We start from the raw sequence: 20,480 nt of genomic DNA, 5'->3' as shown, positions 1-20,480 counted from the left end.
CAGTGGGTCTACCTGTACATTGGATCCACCTGCACACAGTGTTTACCTGTACATTGGATCCACCTGCACACAGGGTTTACCTGCACAGTGGGTCTACCTGTACATTGGATCCACCTGCACACAGGGTTTACCTGCACAGTGGGTCTACCTGCACACAGGGTTTACCTGCACACAGGGTTTACCTGCACAGTGGGTCTACCTGCACACAGGGTTTACCTGCACAGTGGGTCTACCTGCACACAGGGTTTACCTGCACAGTGGGTCTACCTGCACACAGGGTTTACCTGCACAGTGGGTCTGTGAGGCCACGCTAGTGGAACTCACTTGTATAACAGAATGAGTGTGACCAGGTGGTACTGGATGGTGGTGTACAGAGACAGCGTCACTCCAGAAGTCAGATGCCAAAGTACTGATTTATTTACAGTGCTTCCCAAAAATCACCAATTAAAACAAAAGCAAAGCATACATCTTAAGCAAGGTACTGCACACTCCCGGGAAACAATAAAAGGGCCTTAGTAACAGGTAGAATTAGTCATTAGTAATTAGCAGATAGCTTTAGTATGATAACATTACCAGCCTAACAGCAAGCTGTTCATCCAACGAAAAGAAGAACCCCACTGAGAAAAACTGGCCCCATTATATATATTTCCCATAACTGGGCTAAACCATTCCCCAGGGTACTCCAATTTACATAGCCACAATGGAAAAAAGTAATACATGCAATAACAGTTACAAATTACACCAATTCAAGTCATTTTAACAATACTATGGTTATTCCTTTGAAGTTCATCCTTGGACATGCATAATCAATCATATTAAATCAAAATGGGTCATGTCTCAAAATCTCGACACCCTCCCTTTAAATTATGTCTTCCACTCAACCGATAAATAGGCACGTGAACGACGTGCACGCGCCCTAGTAACCCAGCCGACAGCTGTATGCAGAAGTGGAGGTGTTTGTGATTCAACTGTGAGGAAAATGAATGTTTGTACTGAAATATAGGAAGGCGTATGACAGAAACACAGATGGAATATAAAACGAACCATGTAAAATAACCGCATTATTTAAACAGGGGAGATGTTCGGTTGCAATGAACGGGAATGTGAGCGAATTATTGCGTTGCGTTTTATTTATGGGTATGACCGAACACTCCGCTATGCTAAACACAGTTAACACGCGTGCAAGCTATTCCCGCTCTTGGGGACTCGTGGGCTAGCGAAAAGAAACGAGGGATCCTTTTCACAGGGTCTACCTGCACATTGGGTCTACCTGCATACTGCAGCTAACCTTCACACTGCACTAGGGCCTGCAGGGGCACCCTACCTCTCCACCGCCTGCCGGATCAGCGGCATCCAGATGTTGCGCTCCTCCTTGGAGGAGGTGTGGATCTCGTACATCTCGGGCTCTTTGGAGGAGGCGCAGATGAGGAACATGGCCTTCTCCTCGTGGGCCACCTCCCGCACGATCAGCTTCTGCAGCGAGATCACCGACGGCTTGTTGTCCTGGACGACAAACAGTCAAACGAGCACAGAGTCAGGAGAAAGCAACACCGCGCCATCTGTCAAAAACTGCACAGAAATAACCCTCAGCCAACCATGAAACAGTTCAGTGAGAGACATGCCTCTCTGATCTGTACTCCTGTAGTACTTTTGGCCTGTGGTGTGGAAGCCAATGGCTAACAAGCAGGAGAGACCAAGTGCTTCAGCTGTTCAGCTGCAAAGTTGTGTCTTAACAAGCGTTTTAGTCACTGTAATGAGACTTAAAACCTGTTGTCTTTCAAGCAGAAAATATTTGCTTGTTTGAAGTTACTGTGTTGCTTGAAGAGTGAAATTTTCGTACCCCATTGGCAAATCTTGAAACGAGTCAAACTGTCCTGCCTCATTCGCAGACTAAAATACATATTGAGACTGACAATTTGTTTGGTTTTTGTAGTGTTGTGCACCTTTATTGGGAGGGTGTGGCATGGAATAAATTTTGAGAATACCTTGCCTTTCCATATTTGGAAAAAAGCACTATTTGCGAAACTCACCACAGTGGAGAAAGTGTACTTCTGATCCTTCTCTTGCAACAGCAGGAGAACGTCTGACAGGAGCACTGCAAGGACGTCTGAAATGAACATATACGTTCATACATCGCAGACACTGTAGTTAAGATCAGTCTCTCATCACACATCACAAACGTCCCATTTCTCTAGTTCTAGCATCCGTGCTTTCCTTTTATGGGGTCTGGCAACTGCACAGCAGGGAAGTGGAGGCATTCTCAGTACATTTTCAGGCCTGTTCTTAGCTTCAACATGAAAACATGACAAAGGAATGCAATTTCTGCCATGAACAATCAGAACAGGCCTACAGCAAAGAGGAATATTTGGCATTGTTTTCATGTCAGAATGAATAAGCGATTACCTCATTTCTAAAACGAAAGCTATATGATGTCACAAACCAGACGGACAAGTTTTTTTTAAAGCCAATATTTTTCCTACATCTATTGTGGAACATAAATCTCTTGAGGCTTTAATCCAACTTGCTTTTTTATTCTGTCATTTCTACCTCTGTTGTCAAAAAATTGATCGTAGTGGAGAATATCGAGCAGCTCAGAAGCTCCACATGATGGTAAATGTATTAATGGACGCTGCAGTGGATTCAAGACTACCGAAAAATTGAGCACTTGATTCAATATTCTCAACCCAAACAGATTACCTTCTGGAACATTCTGTGGCGCTCACATTAGAAAACAAAGTTTAAAAAAAATAGCCCAGACACTGCACATAAACTACACTTCAAAAGCTGCCCTTTAAAGCAGAACAAGTGAAGAAACTTTCAGAAGAAGAGAAAAAACAGAAGTATGAATTATTACAGAAATATTTTGGAAAAATAATTTTGGGTAATAGTTGCAAACATGTGTGGTAATGCCTTCCAACCAGACTGACTAACCACCTCTCCTACAGCTAAACCTGAGGTGCTGTGAATATATGAGGCTCTCTGGGGTTCAGAGAAGACCTGGGGCACAGATACTCAAATCTGGCTCTCAGATCCAGATCCAGCCCTGGTTTTCACTTCTCCCAGGTAATTAACTAAACAACTTGTGCTCCTGATTGGCCAGACTGCCTGCACACCTGACTCCCAGGTAAAGGGAGGGGGGAAAACCAAAAGTTCTCGGCCCTTGAGGACTGAGCCTAGAGTAATAGGAAGCTGGTATGGTGGGGCTTTGCTATAGAGGGTATGCACATGACGTCACAGGAAGTGGAAGTCACTGCGGTTACACCCACTGAGTGGCAGAAAGACTACTGAGTGGCAGCGTTAGCGTTCAGCTTGAATACCGCGAAAACACAAAAAACACATCTAAAATGGGAAAGAGCTGTTCTGCGATTGACTGTACAAATAGATTCAACAAGAAATCGGAGCTATCTTTTTACAGACTGCCGAAAGCTAAAGAAAAGAGAAGCAAATGCATCGCTGCAATTCGCAGAAATAACTGGAATCCAGGCACCGAAACGTGGATTTGCATTTTGTGTCAGATACGTTGGATTTCTGTAAAAAGATAGCTCCGATTTCTTGTTGAATGTTCATGGACCACTGGTTCTTTGGTAAGTTGTAAGGATCACTGTCGAGTCCAACTGCCTTTAATTTAAGCAGATAATAGTTTGTTTTACCGGTTTTGCAGTTTCCTCTACTAAAGGCAGCCATGCCGCAGCATGTTTTGCCACTCAGTCCCGACTGAGGGGGCGTAGTCCGGTGGGAAAGTGACCTCGATGCGTACCCTCTATAGGGGCAGACAGGTTGTCACGGCAGTGGTGCGGGCGGGGCTACCTTTGAGCCTGCCGGAGGCGGCCTTCCAGTTGACGGTGCCCTCGTGGAGCAGCTTGCGCCGGCCCTGGCAGAGGTCCTCCCGGCGGAAGACGCGGCCGTCCTTGATCTTGCCCAGCGACTTGGGCTCCATCTTGGCGGCGATCTCCTTCAGCCGCGACAGCTTCTCGCACTCGTTCACCTGCGTGTCCACCTGCATGATGGCGTCCTTGATCAGGCCCAGGGCCCGCGTCAGCTCCTCGTGGTCTTCCGTGCCAGCTGCAGGCATCACAGACACAGACACAATGCGCGGTGAACAATCGGACCCGCTGCAGCTAGAAGAGGAGCTCGCTGCCTTTCATTTTGGCCCGTCTCAGCTTGGCAAGGCTCTGCTCCGTTTAGCACCTTAAATTGCGCTCCGCAGCTGCATCGATCGAGGGTCAAACAATCAGTGCGGTCTCCGGCCAGCCAACCGGAGCCCAGACCCAGAATCCTCCACCCAAGGCACGCATCACATTTCCTTCTCTGAGCAGAAATGCAGCTGGACTTACCTTCAGTGTTCTGCAGGATGCGCTCCACCAGGACGGGGTACTTAGTAATGCGCTGCGTTACCAACAGAATGCACTCCGGCACCCCCATCCTACGCACAATGGACAGGTTGCTGATTTTCTGTGAAGACAAGAGGTAGAATTAGAATTTTATTTATGTTTTTTTTTTTTTTCTTTTACATCAACAACCATGATAATAGTTAATATGAGAAAAAAAATGTTGGTAATATGAAAAGTCCCTGAGGTACGTAAGGGTTATGTACATACATAAATTGACAGATATCAATTTAAATGTGACTTGGAAATGTACGTATAAATACACAGATAGACATTTTTTGTCAGAGGAAATTACAACCCTTAAGTAAATGGCAAATGCAATGCAACGCTAATGGAGGAGAGCAAACAGCCAGAAAGCCATTTTACAGTTGAAAACTGCTTGATAAGCACACGATACAATACGGAAAAATAGGGCATTAAGTAAAAGTACAATGAAATACCACAGACACCTTATACCCTATTTTTAATAACATTATTACAATATGCATGTGTTAGGGAACCTTCACCATAAGGTAGATTCCATTTCTGTAATAATTTTGAATTTCTCCCAAGACAGTGTACAAGATTTACATAACCTGATGTTACACAGGGTGAGGACTTAATACATTAATATTAACAATGCCAGTACACTTCAATAACCTGAATGAAAATAAATAAATGCAATCTCAGTGCTCGCAAGGCACAGTGTTAAGATGAAGAAGGGATTTGTGTGCTCTCACCCGCATCAGACTCTGGAACTTCTTGCTGTTCTGCTGCAGCTCTTTGTAATAGCTGAGCGCTTCGTTGTGGTGACCGCAGAATTCACTGTAGCTCTCCTTTATTCTGTCTCCAGCCTCGCCTGAAAACTGCAAAACACAACATTTCTCAGAAGGACAGAAAATCTTTTTAAAATCGACCCCGTCATGTGCCACTGGCTCTTTATTTACGACTCATATTTCTCATAACCTTGCATACTGCGACAAATCATGTTATCACCACCAGGGGGCACAGACGAGCAAGCTTTCAGATTGTAACGTCAGAATTCAAGCACAAACCCTCAAGCAAAGACCGCCCTGTTTCAAGGGTTTACAACCTTTTCTGATCCAGGGACCCTCCACTCCAACCAGGCTCAACAGGGTTATATATATATATATATATATAGTTTTTTTTTTTTAAAGTTCTTACTATTCAACATTTCCCCAAATCTTCATTTAGCCACTGCATATCAAGTCTGGCCAGGGATCCCCTACAGCACCTGCAAGGAACCCCTGTTGAAGACCCAGGATGTAGAGAGCTCCCGAGAGCTTGCAAATGCTCCAGAAATGCGAGGCCATCCTGAACACAGAAACAACAGCACCACCCGCTGTCTTTAAGTGGTACTGAAGCGCATGAGCCTGTAGGCGGGGCCAGGGGTACCTGGGCGCACAGGACGTCCCCCAGCCTCTGGATGGCGTAGTTGTGCTCGCTGCCCGGCTGCAGGGACTCGCGCCGGCGCTCTTTGAGGCGGGACAGGAAGCGGCGGTGGTTCTCCAGCAGGTTCTCCGCCTGGGGGAAGATGCGCTCCACCCTGCGCTCCTCCAGCTGCAGGTCCTCACGCATCGCGTGCGCATACACCCGCAGCATGATCTTCAGCGTGCGCACGTGGTGCATCTCCGTCTGCATCAGCTCTGAGCAGGGGGACACGGATAACTGCCGTTAACGCTCCGGGAGGATAACCCCATTAGCAGGTACACTCTGCTAGGATAACTGCCATTACCAGATACACTCTGCTAGGATAACTGCCATTACCAGATACACTCTGTTAGGATGACTGCCATTAGCAGGTACACTCTGTTAGGATGACTGCCATTAGCAGGTACACTCCGCTAGGATAACTGCCATTAGCAGGTACACTCCACTAGGATAACTGCCATTAACGTATACAACCTGTTGGAATAACTGCCACTAACAGATATACTCCGTTAAGACAACTGATCCTTTTTCCTTTCCAAGATATTTTCATGATACAGGTATTCCCATCTTTCATAAATGACACATTTCAAACTTTCAGATACAAACAACCCAACTAACAATGAAATTATTGTTTACACATCTATTGAAATGTTATGACCACTGTAATTTATTACGTACTGTAGTTAGTACATGTTTGCTACAGACCCATAAGAAGTGATAATCCAATATCATACATGCTTCCTATAGAACCGTGTGAAACATTCCACACAGGTGTCAATAGTTAATCATTTTTATTGCGATGGGGTTTTTAGCCAGAGGGTTGTTGTTTTTGGCGATGAAAGATATGAGGATTGACAGACAGATCTCACCACCTCCACGGCAGCTGCTGGCAGGCTGAGTGTTATTGCTCAAAATGGTTGCCATGCACCACTAGGGCGCATGCTGCTAATTCACTCTAATGTGCTTTCAGATGTGAAAGGCGCTATGCGAAGGTAATCCATTATTAAACATGCTTATCACAACTTTAATAGCACTGCATGCGCTTTCTGTGCAAACTTATCGTCACAGTAGTTACACCTGCAAGGCTAGGTATCCCCAAAAGGTAATACTCAGCACAGCACAAAAAAATTGAAAATTAAAAAAAAAAATAAAGACATTTATAGTCACAAAGTACAAGGCTGAGTAAAAGTGGCCCTCGCCGCTATCCGTCCGACAACTGAAGGGAGGAGCTTGGTAAAGCCCTTAACCTCACCTAGTCCTCTGACAAATCAACTGCTGTCAACCATTTTCCCTGGATGCTTTGCATTTAAAATGAAAAGTCATTAAGCTAGAGAGGTGTCGTTTCCATGGAAACACATGAGTCTCATATTAATATCTAGTAAACAGCCACTGCCATCGAGCAATAAACACGTGTTCATAATGAAACATAAACGTCGCGCTACACAATTCCAGCTAACGACGCGCAGCGCAGCCGACTCACCGTAAATGACATCCTGCCTCTTCACGGCCTCCTTCGGGTGCCCCTTCAGAAAGCTCTGGTCCACAGCCAGGCTCCAGGACTCCGGCTCCAGGTCCTGGGCGTCAGCCTCCAGGTCCGCCCTCAGGGCAGCGTAATGGGCGTCTGCGGGGGAGGCGGAGCAGAGGGGCTCATCGGCGGACGCGCCTTAATGAAGCGCTTCGCATTCACACCGCCGTCCCGCTAACCCTGCTCTCCCTCGCAGCTTCATCGCAGCAGGGAGGCCCCGCCCCCTCCCACCCTGCTCCCCAGCCCCACAGCCCAGATCAGCACTGGTGCAGAGACAGACACACTGGAGTCCGTCAGGAGGACACACCACGCTGCTGCAGTTGCTGTTGATATTGATGCCATTATAATCGGCATGTTTGCGTACTGATGCCAGATACTGAGCTGACCGTGTGTTGTATATTACTGCTGCCAAACTGTGCACACTGGTCTCTGTGTTCTTGTGATACGTGCGGTTTTTAATGTCGTCATATTTTATTAACTTTTCCACATGCACTGTGCAGCGGAACCAATCGCCTGCCTGGGGACAAATAAAGCTGAAATTAAATGGCAAAACTACACACTCCACCCAAGAACCGCACAAACCGGGCAGGCGGCCCAACGCTCACCTTCGACGATGACGGACTCGGCGGTGGAGGGGGCCAGCGACACCGAGTCGTCCGACAGGGGCTTGAACCGGAGCCCGTCAGTTTCGTCCATCTCCCCTGCGATGGATCTGAAAGGAAGGACGCGCACGCAGTCAGGACAGCGAGACCGACCCCCCCACCCAGGACCAGCATCTGTCAGGGCAGCTACACCCAGCACGCGCTCCAGACCCCTGTTCCAGACAGCTGCCCCATCTGAATCAGTCAGGTGATTAACTGCCGCAATAAGCAAGGCACAATTCAGCTGCAGCAACTACAACATCATTCTCAGAGAGCAAACAAGACATATATGAAATTTATGATGACTTTATCATTTTATAAAGGGGTATGCCTGCACAAAGATTTTACAGGCAATCAAAGCGTACAACAACACAAAAAACATAAACAGAGAGACAGGCAGGCAGACAGACAGACAAAGGCAGACATAGACAGACAGACAGACAGAGACAGGCAGAAAGACAGATAGAGACAGACTGACAGAGGCAGATAGACAGAAAGAAAGGCAGGCAGGCAGACAGACAGACAGACACAGAGACAGATGAGACCAGCAGACAGACAGACAGGCAGACAGACACAGAGACAAATGAGACCGTCAGACAGACAGACAGACACTGAGACAGATAAGACCAGCAGACAGACAGACAGACAGGCAGGCAGGCAGACACAGAGACAGATGAGACAGTCAGACAGACAGACAGACACTGAGACAGATGAGACCAGCAGACAGACAGGCAGAAAGACAGAGACATAGAGGCAGACAGACAGAGACAGATGAGACCGGCAGACAGACAGAGACAGACAGACAGACAGGCAGGCAGAGACAGAGGCAGGCAGACAGACAGACAGACAGGCAGAAAGACAGACAGACAGACAGAGACAGAGGCAGACAGACAGACAGACAGACAGGCAAAAAGACAGACAGACAGAGACATAGAGGCAGACAGACAGACAGACACAGAGACAGATGAGACCGGCAGACAGACAGGGACAGACAGACAGACAGACAGACAGGGACAGACAGACAGACAGAGACATAGAGGCAGACAGACAGACAGACACAGAGACAGATGAGACAGACAGGCAGACACACAAACAGACAGACAGACAGGCAGACAGACAGGCAAAAAGACAGACAGACAGAGACATAGAGGCAGACAGACAGACAGACAGGCAGACAGGCAGACAGACAGGCAGACAGACAGGGACAGACAGGCAGACAGACAGACAGGCAGACACACAGACACAGTGCACGTATGCGTGTCCCCCAGGCAGAGGCACTGACCCGGAGCTGCTGTTGTGGCTGAGGGCGGCGTTGGCGGAGGCGGCGGGCTGGTTGTGTGCTCGCGGGGTGATGGTCATGCCTGTGGCGCGCGGCGGGGCGGAGGAGGAGGGGCCATTGGCGGCGGGCAGGGTGGAGGAGCGGCGCTGGTCCCTGAGGGCTGCGGGGAGACGCAGGCCGTCAGAGCAGCAGTAGCGGCGCAGCGCGGAGCGGCGGAGCCAGGAGCGGCGCGCCGAGCCCAGGAAGCTGCAGGTCAGCAGGTCCCGGTGCAGGAGCACCCGCACGCCCAGCCTGCTCGACAGGCTGCACGCGGCCGCCCGCGACCCGCCCCCCGGACCCCCCGGGCCCCCCTGAGCCCCCCGCTGGGCCCTGCTGTTGCTCACGGCCAGCTCCATGCTCGCTGGGTCTCCGTGGGAAAGCGTGGAGGCGCGCGCGTCCGGTCCGCTGGGCTGAGCTGGCACGCTGTGGCCGTGCGGCTCGGGGAGCGCCCGCTTTATAACAGACCCTGCCTACGTACAGAACATTCTAGAAATCACGCATGCACTTTCCCACCTTCCCCTCCTCTCCTCACTCACTCACTCTCTCTCTGTCCCTTTCTGCCTCTCCCTCACGTAGTGATTAGCAGATTAGCGACACCAGGGGTGGCTGGGATGTCTTGTAAGCCTGTCTGTGTAGCAAGGCTCATCTAAGTTCACAGAGGCAGCCTGCTTTCCATTATATAAAAGACCAGATTCACTCCGAGCCCCTCTACATACTTCTCTGACTGAACCACCCAAATCACATCATGTCTGGATTACTGAAATGCACAATGTTTACAGTAGGTCAGCATGAATTAACCACCAAATGCTTTGGTGGCAAAAAATTAAGATAAAATTTAAAAATCATATATTGGGACATATTTGATATTCAAATCTCAAATGTACATGAACTTCTGCACAAAACATGACCTCTCCTATTTTTTTTAAATTTTTTTTTTTAAAGTGCCTCAGCACAGACCTGCAAGGCTTTCATTTCCTCTGGCTACTTCAGTTTTGTGACACTCCTAGTTTCTTTTAAGGTCAGTTTGACTCTACGCCTTTAAAGGCAAGGCTTGGGTATAATACCCAACAGTGTATATTTGTAAGAGCTTGCCTCAAAATACACCATGTCCTTTTTATTGTTTGCAACACTACTGCATTAGACATTTTTCTCTATGTCATCTGAGAAACTGCTCTAACTTGCCTACCACATGCTACGTTGTGTTTATGCATTACGATACAAATCAACGATTCAAATTTCATTTGATTTTCATTTTCATTTTAAATGTCATTTTTATACATTATAATCATATGTAATTAAAATAAGGTTTTATCAGTACGTGTCCTTCCTCATGACAACACATTAAAAATTTTAAACAATCTGCCATCAGACTGAAGTATACGGTACAAAAGCCCATGAACCTGAGTACTATATGGTTATGAAGACAGTAAAGCCAAAGTCAGTGATTCATAACTACAGATTCTGTAACCCTCCCCCTACACCTTACCATCTGATCCTTGGATGACACATACTGTGATCGCGGGCCATCAGTATGTTTCCTAGTCTTTTCTACAACGTGTTATTCTGACAGAAGGGTGTATGAATCCGTTTGTATTTTTATGGGGGAAGAGAGCAGGATTTGCTGGAAGCTTCCAGATCTCTGGCTCCCTGTGGAGGACAGGCCCTCCGATCCAGCGAGTGTTCTTCAACCTATTAACGTCTCTGCTGCTTACTGGAGAGGTGTCGGGTGCGCTAATGAGCCAATCGCCACGGCGCCACAAAATGCCAGGATGTCAGGCTGTTCCAACACTGTCAAATACAGTGATGGCCAGACGATTAGACCGTCATCTGCTTTCAACACATCTGGCTGCACAAACAATAGAACAAATGAACTTAAAAACAAACACAGATTAATTACTCCTATCAAAATATCACGGTGTGTGATATTTGTGTGACTAGTGATTTTTATTGCATAGCAGCAATACAGGAGCAGTGTATTCCACATAATATTCACAACTACCATGCAGCCAAATATGCGAACATTGAGTTGTCTTCTTTTGGAAACATAAGAGAATTCAATCTGGCAGCAAAACCCACTTGAACTAGAGTCACGCTTGAATCACGCTCGAGTCTGGCTTTCCTCTGAGAATATATGAGAGAGAAGCCTGCGTGCTATTGGAGCGCTGGTGCTAGTGCAGATATTAAACATTCCTTTGTTTGGACTTGCTACTTTACCAGCTGGTTTAATACCTGGACTGTAACCCGCTCAGCCCATTTGCCTGTTTGCTGTGATGGGCCCTTTAATTACGTTTGTGTTACTTCCGTTCCAGCTGTACTCTACACCGGGGGTGGCTAGCGCAGGATGGCCTCCCCCTCCACAGCAGAGTTCTCTCAGAAATGTCTTCCCATTGGAGAGTTTTTTCTCTTGCTCTTCCCCCTCCCCCCACATTGGAGAGTTTATTTTATTTTATTTTGTCTTTATCTCACTCGCTTCCTCTTTCTGGCCTGGATGTGGCTAATTTTGGCCCTCTGTTACTCTGTAAAGCATCTTCGTGAGCGTTCTCTGTAAAAAGTGCTATACAAATAGAACCCGATTTCATTTGACAGAGATAGCCAGCTAGTTAGATTTGAGTACCGTCAATAGCACAGGTTAAACACCTATTTCAAGAAAACAATTCGCTATGTTTTCGGAACTTGATCAGTAGAAAGTCATGTCCTCTAAAATGCAAGACCAAATGTTCTGGGTGACTTTAATGCATTCTAAATTTCAGTGCAAATAGCATGACCACTTCCCCCCTAGAGCTTAAAAACATTAACTGCAACAGTCATTCGCCATCAGCCTGTAAGCATCAACATCAATTTTCTGTGACCTGTAAACATTAATTGAGCCATTAACAAAGGGCTGCACAATATATGTAATCTAATCATCATGTATGATTAAAGAAATAAAGACGATGCCATTGAGGCGATTATTCTTACGCTTGAAAAAAAAACACGATGATACACATATCGTACAGCCTTACACAAACATTAAACACGCTCATTATAATGATGAACACTAACGGAGCCGAAACCGAATGGAGAGCTCTGCAGATCTGTAATTTTACCGCAGATTAATCAGGGATATCCTGGAGGGTGTGAAATACAGGATAAGAATTCCCACACCTGGCTGTTTACTTTTACACTGGAGTGATACAGGTAGCTCTTCCCTAATCCTTCCAGATGAGCCTGGATTCTCCTATGAGCACAACAGCCTGCCTCCTTTAATTAGACCTCCAGGGACCTGTATTATCCTGCGGCCCCAGGTGGAAACAGGTCACCCGCTTATTTATCCAATCAAAGGGCAGCGACCGAGGAAACACACCAGCTGACCGGAGAGAGATAATTAATCTCCATCCCAACTGATACCTGGTGACAGGCGAAGATCAAAGACAGCCACAGCATGGTGTTTGCCTTCAAGTTCTGAAGCTGGTGAACTGACTCTGGGAGAAATTACATGAAAAAACAAGGGGGGGACTGCAGTGAAGTGGGTTTTTTGCGAAGCACAGCCTTTAGCTCAAGACCGTGGCTCTCTTCACTCACCTTGGTTATAGAACTGCACAGTACTCTGCACTACCCCGGTGTTTCTCGGCAGGGAGTCCCTCAACTGCTGAGGGAGAGAAGGAGACAGAGAGAGAGAGAGAAAGAGACAAAGAGAGAGGAGACAGAGAGAGAGAGAGACAGAGAGAGAGAAGGAGAGAGAGAGAGAGAGAGAGAGAGTAGTAGTTGCTAAATTAATATCGTATCCGGTGACATTTTGACTGCTGTGGATACTGTGCTTGACACTGCAGACATGGCTGCCATACAGCTACTCACCACAGGCCTTTGTTTATAAAAATAAATAAATAAATAAACACATTTTTTTTTTTTAAATGTCTGTGTAAATTGAATATATTCCTCACAGTCAGACAGAGCGTGTGTGTGTGTGTACACTTGTGCGTGTGTGTGTGTGTGTGTGTGTGTGTGGCGTGTGTGTGATGAGCGAGTGGGGCTTGCAGGCAGTCTTTATGTTGATGGTGGCAGTGGAAGGTAAATATTAACTAAAGCCCATAACATTTCTACCAGGAACGGTCTCATCACCGCCCGCAATTCAGCCCCCTGTTCTACAGAACAGTCTAGTGCTGTCTCTCCTCTGGCAGACTGTCAAGCACAGTGCACTGTGAGGTGAGAGAGTCAACACTGTTCACAGGTGAATCACACACACCATGGGTTAGCAGCATGCGCCCCACAACGGGCACGCTGCTAATTTGGACAAGCGGTAAAAGAGCCGACAGGGTCCCAGAAGCACCGCATCTGAGGACCCATGAGGCGGCGAATGCCGCGTTTTTGCCGTTACGTACGATATTCTTACATTCTCATGTACGTTACATCTCATGCTCAATCTGGGATCTCCATGCAATCTCAGATTCACATTCACTTCCAAAGCTTGTAAAACAAAAACGAAAAACTAAACATGCGTTGTTGCAGGCGCTGCTTAATTAGCATTCACATTTAGGCGTTTAGACGACAGTGTCTGCTTGCTACGAACGAAGAGGAAATATTTTTTGCGCGATTGGAAAAGCAAACTGCTGTCGCGGATTCCAGAGCTGGAGTCTGCTCAATGATTAACCGCTTTTCGGAGATAAACCTCCACGTGACCGGGCCTTTTTTTTGTTTGACTGTAGCATGGCGTGTCAGAGGAACACAGCCTAAACGGAACGGCGGTGCTGATGTGGGTAAAAGGCCACACCCAGCCGCTGGCCGTCGCTGTCAGAGGGACCCTGTCCCGGCTCCCCGCTGCAGTGTAAAAACGTGTCCAGAGGCCCCATTTCACACTTACACACTCCACCGCATCTCGCAGTAGTGGTCCGGGTTCACAATAATGGCATTGCAGGTCACATTCGCCAGCTAGGTAGGATGCCATTAAGAGCGGCATCAGCCTAGCTCTCCATTTATCACTACACAGGGGTCTCTGCTGGTTTTCAATATGGGCCGAGTGTGGCATGGGTTCTTCTTAATGAACAGAATAAAGTGCTCTCAAGAAGTTCTTGGAGCGGAGTTAAAATTTTATTTTATTTTTTTAAGTCACATTAGAAAATAAAGAATGAACTCACAGGCACAAAGAAAAAAAATGTTATCATTTGATTTCACCGTGTGGCGTCTAATGCTGACCTGTTGGGTCAATTCTGATGAAGCCCTACATGTCAAAATGTACGACATGAAAAATTAAACGATCGCTTTGTCTTTGGACCATAACTAAAGGAGAGCATTTAGACTTTATTTCTTCTTTATAGAAGCAAATAACAATTTTTAAAAATACTTAACTGATATAATTACAGAAAATGAAATTCCCAGAAAATCAACACAAAACCGTACCTTCAAATTAATAAAAGGAAAAGTCTTAAGGATGGCCAATACTGCAGGAGGGAAAACTCTTTTCAGAAAAAAGAAATTATTCCCACTGTACGTACCTTGCTCTTGCTGTTGCTACACTCGGCCAACAGGGTCCTGCAGTTCTTGTGGACGTTCACAGCACAATCTGAGGAAGGTGGTGAACAAGGGTTTAGTTTTATTTTCGCTTTCAACACTTCTGTCCTCCCCCCGTCCTCCCCCGGTCGTCTCCAGAGGTGAGAACCTGTCAGGAGAAAGGGAAGCTCTTCCAGCTCCCGCACGTCAACGTCTGAAGGTGTGGGTGCAGCTGTGTGCGACAGCGATGCCTCTGAACATCACCAAGCAGCAGAACTGCCAAAGAAATACTCTACTAAAATATGGCCTTCACACAGTTTCACCACAATCCCTCATTTTCTATCCTATTAATCCTTTGAAGAGTAGGTTTCTTGGAATGTTACATCAGCATTAGAATGTTCAGTTAAGAACATTCCAATCACATATTAGTGGAACAAGAAACAGGAGCTTGGACTTCTTTTAGGAATGAATATGCTGGTATAAGAGTATATAACTACAAAAATATGTAGTACATATTTCAAATATAGATGTATAACTAGACAAATATATAAAGACAGTAGTAAAGTGCTGGTAGAAACCAGAAGCCACAAGTTCCACTAAAGCCAGTGCTTCGGATCATGTACACTAACCCTTGAAGAAAGAGACAATTTCAAGAATTTGGCAGAAGGATGATGTGATCTGAAGCAATTTAACCAGGGCCCTTTGAGATCTTTATGCTTTTCTAAGTGACAAGGAACTCCCAAATTTTTGAGATCCAGCATACATATTTATCATACAGCAAGAAGACTTATACACTAGATCTTAAAAATGATTAGTTCAATAAGTTACGATAAATGTGAATATGTACCTCTCGATGTATGAGCTGTATGCTAAAAATGAACAAATTTTCAAAGAAAATGATTCATCAGAAAATTGTCAGCTTCAACACATCTCATATTCAATTAGTCACAAGACTAATTTCCAACATTTCTCTAAAACATAAAACCTGCTGGGTTATCAAACAGCACATGCTTTCCCACCTAATGTGAAGTATAGAATCTTTTATAACACAGAAACACTGATGGCAAGTTTATTTAAAGCAGTCATTCTATGGCACATTAGAGAAATACAGAGAAATAAATAGCTGGCCTTAATTAGCGAGATATCGACTTGGCGCCGTAGTGAAAAACAACAAGTGTGTCTCAAAGATTATTATTTTTTTTAAATTATGCCATAGGCAGCAAATCCTGCGACTCCACCCTCCAGGAGTGGAGACGGACTGCGGCGATCGATGCCGCCGCTGAGCGTGGGAATAGCGGACATAGGGGGACGTGCTGGCCTTGTTAGCAGGACCAGCAGGACCAGCAGGCTGTACTTAGGCCATGACCCCTCCCCCCGCAGTCGTGTCACTGAGTTCACTTCCGGATCGGACTCGACCCCCGCCGCTCATCGTCCCTCAGACTCGAGACATGTTCGCCTCTGAAAACAAGCTAGAGCTCTGGAGTACCCAATTAATCCACAGGACATGCCACTGCCCTCAAAATGGGTAATTTGACATGCGTGTGTATGTGTGTGTTTTACAACTGTGTGTGGAAAAATATGCATTTAAAAGAAGAGGTATTGTAGCAGTCCAACCAAACGGTCAAACTGCCATTGGGAAGCTCTGACGAGCAGTTGGAGACCACCTGGAGGAAACAGGAAGTTATCAGGAGACAGAAATATCTCCAAGATAACATATGCAGCAACCACCACACACTTAGGCAAAACCTAAAACCTGTTTGGTGTCCAAGTGATTACTTCCTGTTTCCTTTCATTGATTTATAAGGGCTGAGAACTACCCTGGTTCCAGCTACATCATGGGCAGTTCCCCTGGGTTAGCTCTGGGCATTAGCAACCAGCTAATGCTTCATACATATTGATATGATATCAAATGAGCACTGACAGATAAACTGTCCTGTCAGTCATTATGACATGCAACTTATAGAATAATAAATTCAAAATGTTCCAATTTAAAGGGAGACACAAAAACGCACACATGACCAAAATCAAAAGAAGCCTTCAATCACATGGAATAAAACTGAACGTGGTTCAGCAAACTGTTCTTACCTAAACTAATAAGCACGGCCTAATCAATGCAAGCCGGCCTTGTGGAAAGATGCCTTCTTTCCAATTTACAAAAGTTCATGCTGCGGTTTCTCTTCTGTAAATCTGTAATGTAAAAACCATTCAACCTAAAATCGGGTTGACAAACAATGACCTGAACGAGCAGCCCTGAACAAATTTCACATTAGCGTCCGAAGATCGGTTCCTATTTATGACATGACATGCGGGCTCAGTAGTTCTGCTCTGCTTCGATCTCACCTGCTTGGCGGAGAGAGGCCTCGGTGATCTGCAGAGCCTGGAAGCATCGCTGCCCAAACCCGCTTTTCCCTTTCAGGATTGTGCGGTTCAGAGCAGGCAGTAAAGACAGACCGATTGCTATTTTGTATAAATGAGTAATAGCCTCATGATCACGATGATTCAGAAACCTTTTAGATGCAGGGTGTAGACAGCGATATACTGTCATTACAGGACATGTCAGAGAAACCTGGCAAGCTAACCGGTGCGTGTGCTACGGTTCCAATGAGCTCCACAATGTGTAATTTACTGTGATATACAATTACTGGGCCATTCTATGTGAAGTCATTATGCTTCTTACACACACACGGCTCATATTTCCTTGAAACGTGGTACAAAAGGTTACCTGATAAAAGGCCAAATTCCAACTGTGTATCTTTGTCTTTAAAAGGGTGCTCTCCAGTCAAAATTTGTCATTTGAGAGGCCGCATTAACACAAAGAAACCTTACCTTGATGGTTGAAAATGATGCTTTTAGAGTAGTTTTCACAGAACCAAAGCCCCACCCTCACTATCGTTGCCGAAGTAACTGGTACCACGACAACGAGCGCTCTTAGGTCAGTGTGTGGAAGCAGAGCAGACTGCTGCTCTGGTCTGTGATATTAACTGGAGCGTTGTTTCAGCCAACAGATTTCATTTCACGGATTTGACTGAACCCAGCTTCGGGCCTATTGCCGTGCTTCTGTCAAGATCCTAACTTTTGGCAGCAGAAAATAAAATAAGACCTGGGTGTAATGTCTACCCCGACACCATCCAAGACACACCTGCTGACCAAGAACAAATTGCCACTACCTGATTAATTTCTTGCGTTCATATAATTCCTTGCATTTATATAGCGCTTTTCCCACGGGCTGATTCAAAGTGACTCAAAGCACTTTACAGTGATGAGCGGGAAACTCGCCTCAACCGTCACCAATGTGTGCAGCACCCACCCGGAGGATGCGCGGCAGCCATTTTGCGCCAGACACTCACCGTATATCAACTGAGGTGGCAAGGGAGAGAACACTTTTTATCCAATTAAATCAGGGGATGATTAGGTTGCAGGTAGGGAATTTAGCCAGGACACCAGGGAACTCCCTGCTCTTTGCGATAACTGCCATGGGATCTATTAATGACCACAGTGACCCAGGATCACGATTTAACTACTGGTCTACCAACGCCACTTCCACCAGCAACTCCGTTTTCCCAGAAGATCTTCCGTCAAAGTACCAACCTAGCCCACACTTGTTTACCTTCAGCCATTCGACAGGAGCAGGGAGCATGGTGACATGGCTTCTTTAGTGACAGGAAGTAGAGCGGATCTCAGAAGTTCACTATTACACAGGAGAAATGTTATCTCAGAAATTTACTATTACACAGCAGAAATATTATCTATCTGATGTTATCCATCTCCCCACAGCTTCAATCAGTCCAATTCAGAACCGGCGCTGGCACTGATATCAGAAATGTCAGTGGACTACAGAAATGCACGCCTATGAGAGTCTGTGGACTACAGAAATGCACGCCGGAGTGTCAGTGGACTACAGAAATGCACTCCTATGATTGTCAGTGGACTACAGAAATGCATGCCTATGAGAGTCAGTGGTCTACAGAAATGCATGCGTATGAGAGTCAGTGGTCTACAGAAATGCACGCCTACGATTGCCAGTGGACTACAGAAATGCACGCCTATGAGTGTCAGTGGACTACAGAAAAGCATGCCTATGAGTTTGTTCATTGTCGGCTCCCACCCCACATATCAGCTGTTTGCCAATGCTTAACAAACGTGCGCAATGGTGGGAGGAAGCAGATTTTTCCTTTTGCGGGGAAATGGCCGGTAGCATCCGCACTGACATTCTTTCCTACCTCAGCGCACAGAAGTGTCAAATTGCACACTATTTGCCAAACACATCCAGACACGAGGCGAGGAGAGGCTAGATTCCCTCTGGCCCCAATTAAGCCAGACAGGCCAGCACAGAGAGTAACTGTCAATACTACAAAAAACAGCAGGACACTGCCTCAGTCAGGGCAAAAAAAGAAGAAGAGAAAAAAGTCAAAGCTGGCTACAAGGCCTGGCCCAAAAACCTATTTGAAAATACACCTCTCATATGAACAAGTTCATTAAACACATAAAAGTTTTGGCACAGTGAACATCTCCAAAATAGATATGTGTAAGAAAGTCTAAAAATAAAAAAAATTAAAACTTAAAACTAATTAAAAAAAACATGTACAAGTAATTATGTACAATCACAGTAGATTTGAATTTAGTTGATACGTACCACAAATCAAACCCATAAACCACACATTCCCTTCATACTAGACAAACAAGCTTTTACACAAAATTAGTACGCAATGGAAAAATGGCAGTAATAAAAAATATATCACGATAGTGGACTTGTGCTACATGGGTGTTTCAGAGACAGTATCAGCTACTGTTTACTCACTGCTGATCATGTGCAGCTGTGAGACGGCTGATCATGTTTAACTGTGAGACTGCTGATCCCACTATTCCCTACACCTGCTGACACAGAAGCTAGAGCAACTAAACAGGTGAAAAGCAAAGGGAGATGGAACATGACCCCCCCCTCTCTGTCACACACACACACACACACACACACAAGGTGGAGGAGCACTCCTCCTGCCTGACTCACATTGCTCAAGCACACACACACCCTCCTGACTCACTGACAATCACAAGCTTGCACTCAAGCATGCACTCTCTCAGACGCTGAAGGCACACACACACACACAAGCGTGCGTCCTGACTCATAAACCACACACACGTGCGGAGGCCCGCGGCAGCAGGTGCGAGTGTCAAATCAGGTGCAGCTCCCGCTGGGAAAAGATTATTCAAAACAGAGCAGAGCAGGAAAGTGAGAAGCTCGGTGCCAACACTTCCAAAATAAAAACTGAGCGATAAGACTGCTCCGTCTTCGGGACGTGAAAGGAACCTTTTTCATAGCCTACTCTGGTCATCAGGATCACTCAAATGTAAAAGAAACCCCTATCCAAGGAAACCTGTACAAACTAAACAGCTGCTGCAGAAAACTGGCTACCTGTCCATTCCATTATTGCTAGAGGACTAGAAGCTGCCCTCATAAGAAGCTTAAACAGGTGGAACAGGAGGTCTTGGAGAAGAACACTGTAGCTAAATATCATGCATATAATAAAGATTACTCATATTCTCACACAGGAGGAGGGATGGCCAAGGCTTCCAAGTTTCACTTTGAAAGCCTGAATGTAAAATCAAAAACTACACCAACGCACAAAAAGGAAACTTTCACACACAGTAGATGGATCCCCTCCCATGTACCTTAATCCTGCAAAAATCTAAAGGCTTTGTTTTACTTGGGAAGAACA

General features: G+C 45.9%; 1 protein-coding gene across 6 annotated transcripts in view; it reads right to left on the bottom strand.

The window, feature by feature from the left end:
* arhgef18b (rho/rac guanine nucleotide exchange factor (GEF) 18b) overlaps nt 1–20,480 on the bottom strand; it is a 60,079-nt gene that overhangs the window by 16,092 nt on the left and 23,507 nt on the right. For 5 of the 6 annotated variants that reach the window (XR_004764718.1, XR_004764717.1, XM_035412760.1 and 2 more), the window contains 11 exons: nt 14,772–14,839; nt 12,865–12,931; nt 9,268–9,424; nt 7,950–8,056; nt 7,300–7,440; nt 5,784–6,034; nt 5,108–5,233; nt 4,335–4,452; nt 3,808–4,062; nt 2,031–2,107; nt 1,325–1,503 (listed from right to left, as the gene is read on the bottom strand). Coding sequence is in view for 4 of the 6 variants with exons in the window: in XM_035412760.1 (XP_035268651.1) it covers nt 1,325–1,503; nt 2,031–2,107; nt 3,808–4,062; nt 4,335–4,452; nt 5,108–5,233; nt 5,784–6,034; nt 7,300–7,440; nt 7,950–8,056; nt 9,268–9,424; nt 12,865–12,931; nt 14,772–14,839 (1,546 nt within the window). In the remaining 2 variants the exon portion in view is untranslated. The remainder of the gene's footprint in view (nt 1–1,324; nt 1,504–2,030; nt 2,108–3,807; nt 4,063–4,334; nt 4,453–5,107; nt 5,234–5,783; nt 6,035–7,299; nt 7,441–7,949; nt 8,057–9,267; nt 9,425–12,864; nt 12,932–14,771; nt 14,840–20,480) is intronic. The other variant, XM_035412757.1, reaches the window with a different exon arrangement.

The sequence above is a fragment of the Anguilla anguilla genome, chromosome 4 (genome assembly GCF_013347855.1).
Source record: "Anguilla anguilla isolate fAngAng1 chromosome 4, fAngAng1.pri, whole genome shotgun sequence".
NCBI lineage: Eukaryota > Metazoa > Chordata > Actinopteri > Anguilliformes > Anguillidae > Anguilla > Anguilla anguilla.
This window is presented reverse-complemented; position numbering and strand designations above follow the sequence as displayed.